The sequence below is a fragment of the Apaloderma vittatum genome, unplaced genomic scaffold, assembly GCF_000703405.1.
Source record: "Apaloderma vittatum isolate BGI_N311 unplaced genomic scaffold, ASM70340v1 scaffold996, whole genome shotgun sequence".
NCBI lineage: Eukaryota > Metazoa > Chordata > Aves > Trogoniformes > Trogonidae > Apaloderma > Apaloderma vittatum.
Genome location: NW_009723202.1, coordinates 86,998 through 87,471, shown reverse-complemented (window position 1 = coordinate 87,471; position 474 = coordinate 86,998). Strand labels below are relative to the sequence as shown.

The 474-nt window shown below is 50.4% G+C and overlaps 1 protein-coding gene across 1 annotated transcript in view; it reads left to right on the top strand.

Annotated features, from left to right (window-relative positions):
- Positions 1-177: 177 nt before the first annotated feature.
- KCNMB4 (potassium large conductance calcium-activated channel, subfamily M, beta member 4) overlaps positions 178-474 on the top strand; it is a gene marked incomplete at its 5' end in the record, with an annotated part of 19,602 nt that continues 19,305 nt past the window's right edge. Inside the window, one exon of the mRNA XM_009872008.1 lies at positions 178-340. Coding sequence (XP_009870310.1) covers positions 178-340 — 163 coding nt within the window. The remainder of the gene's footprint in view (positions 341-474) is intronic.

Here is a 474-nt window from a genome sequence, read left to right as displayed (position 1 = left end):
ATAGTGTAGTATAGTAACACTATATGCATAGTATAACGCTGTACGTATAGTGTAACACTATATGTATATCATAACAATATATGTATAACACTATAGTGTAACACTATATATATATATATATATATACATACACACACACTGTGTAGATCTTTTTTTCTGTTTCTTTTCCCTGAACAGCCCCAGTCCCGGATTACCTCTCTCGCCGGACTGGGGTCAGCCCGATGAGCAGGGGTTTTGCCCCGCCGGCAGCCCTGGGACGCCGGTAGGAAGCCAGGGAGATATTCCTGTTGCCGGCGAGGCTGAGGAGGGAGAAATCGTCGCCTCCCCGAGCGGTAACGGCGTCAGAGAAGGTTTAGGTTGGATCTCAGGCAGCCCTTCCTCAAGGAGAGGGTGCTCAGGCACTGGGATGCACTGCCCAGGGAAGTGGTGGAGTCACCGTCCCTGGAGGTGTTTAAGGAGAGGCTGGGTGGGGGC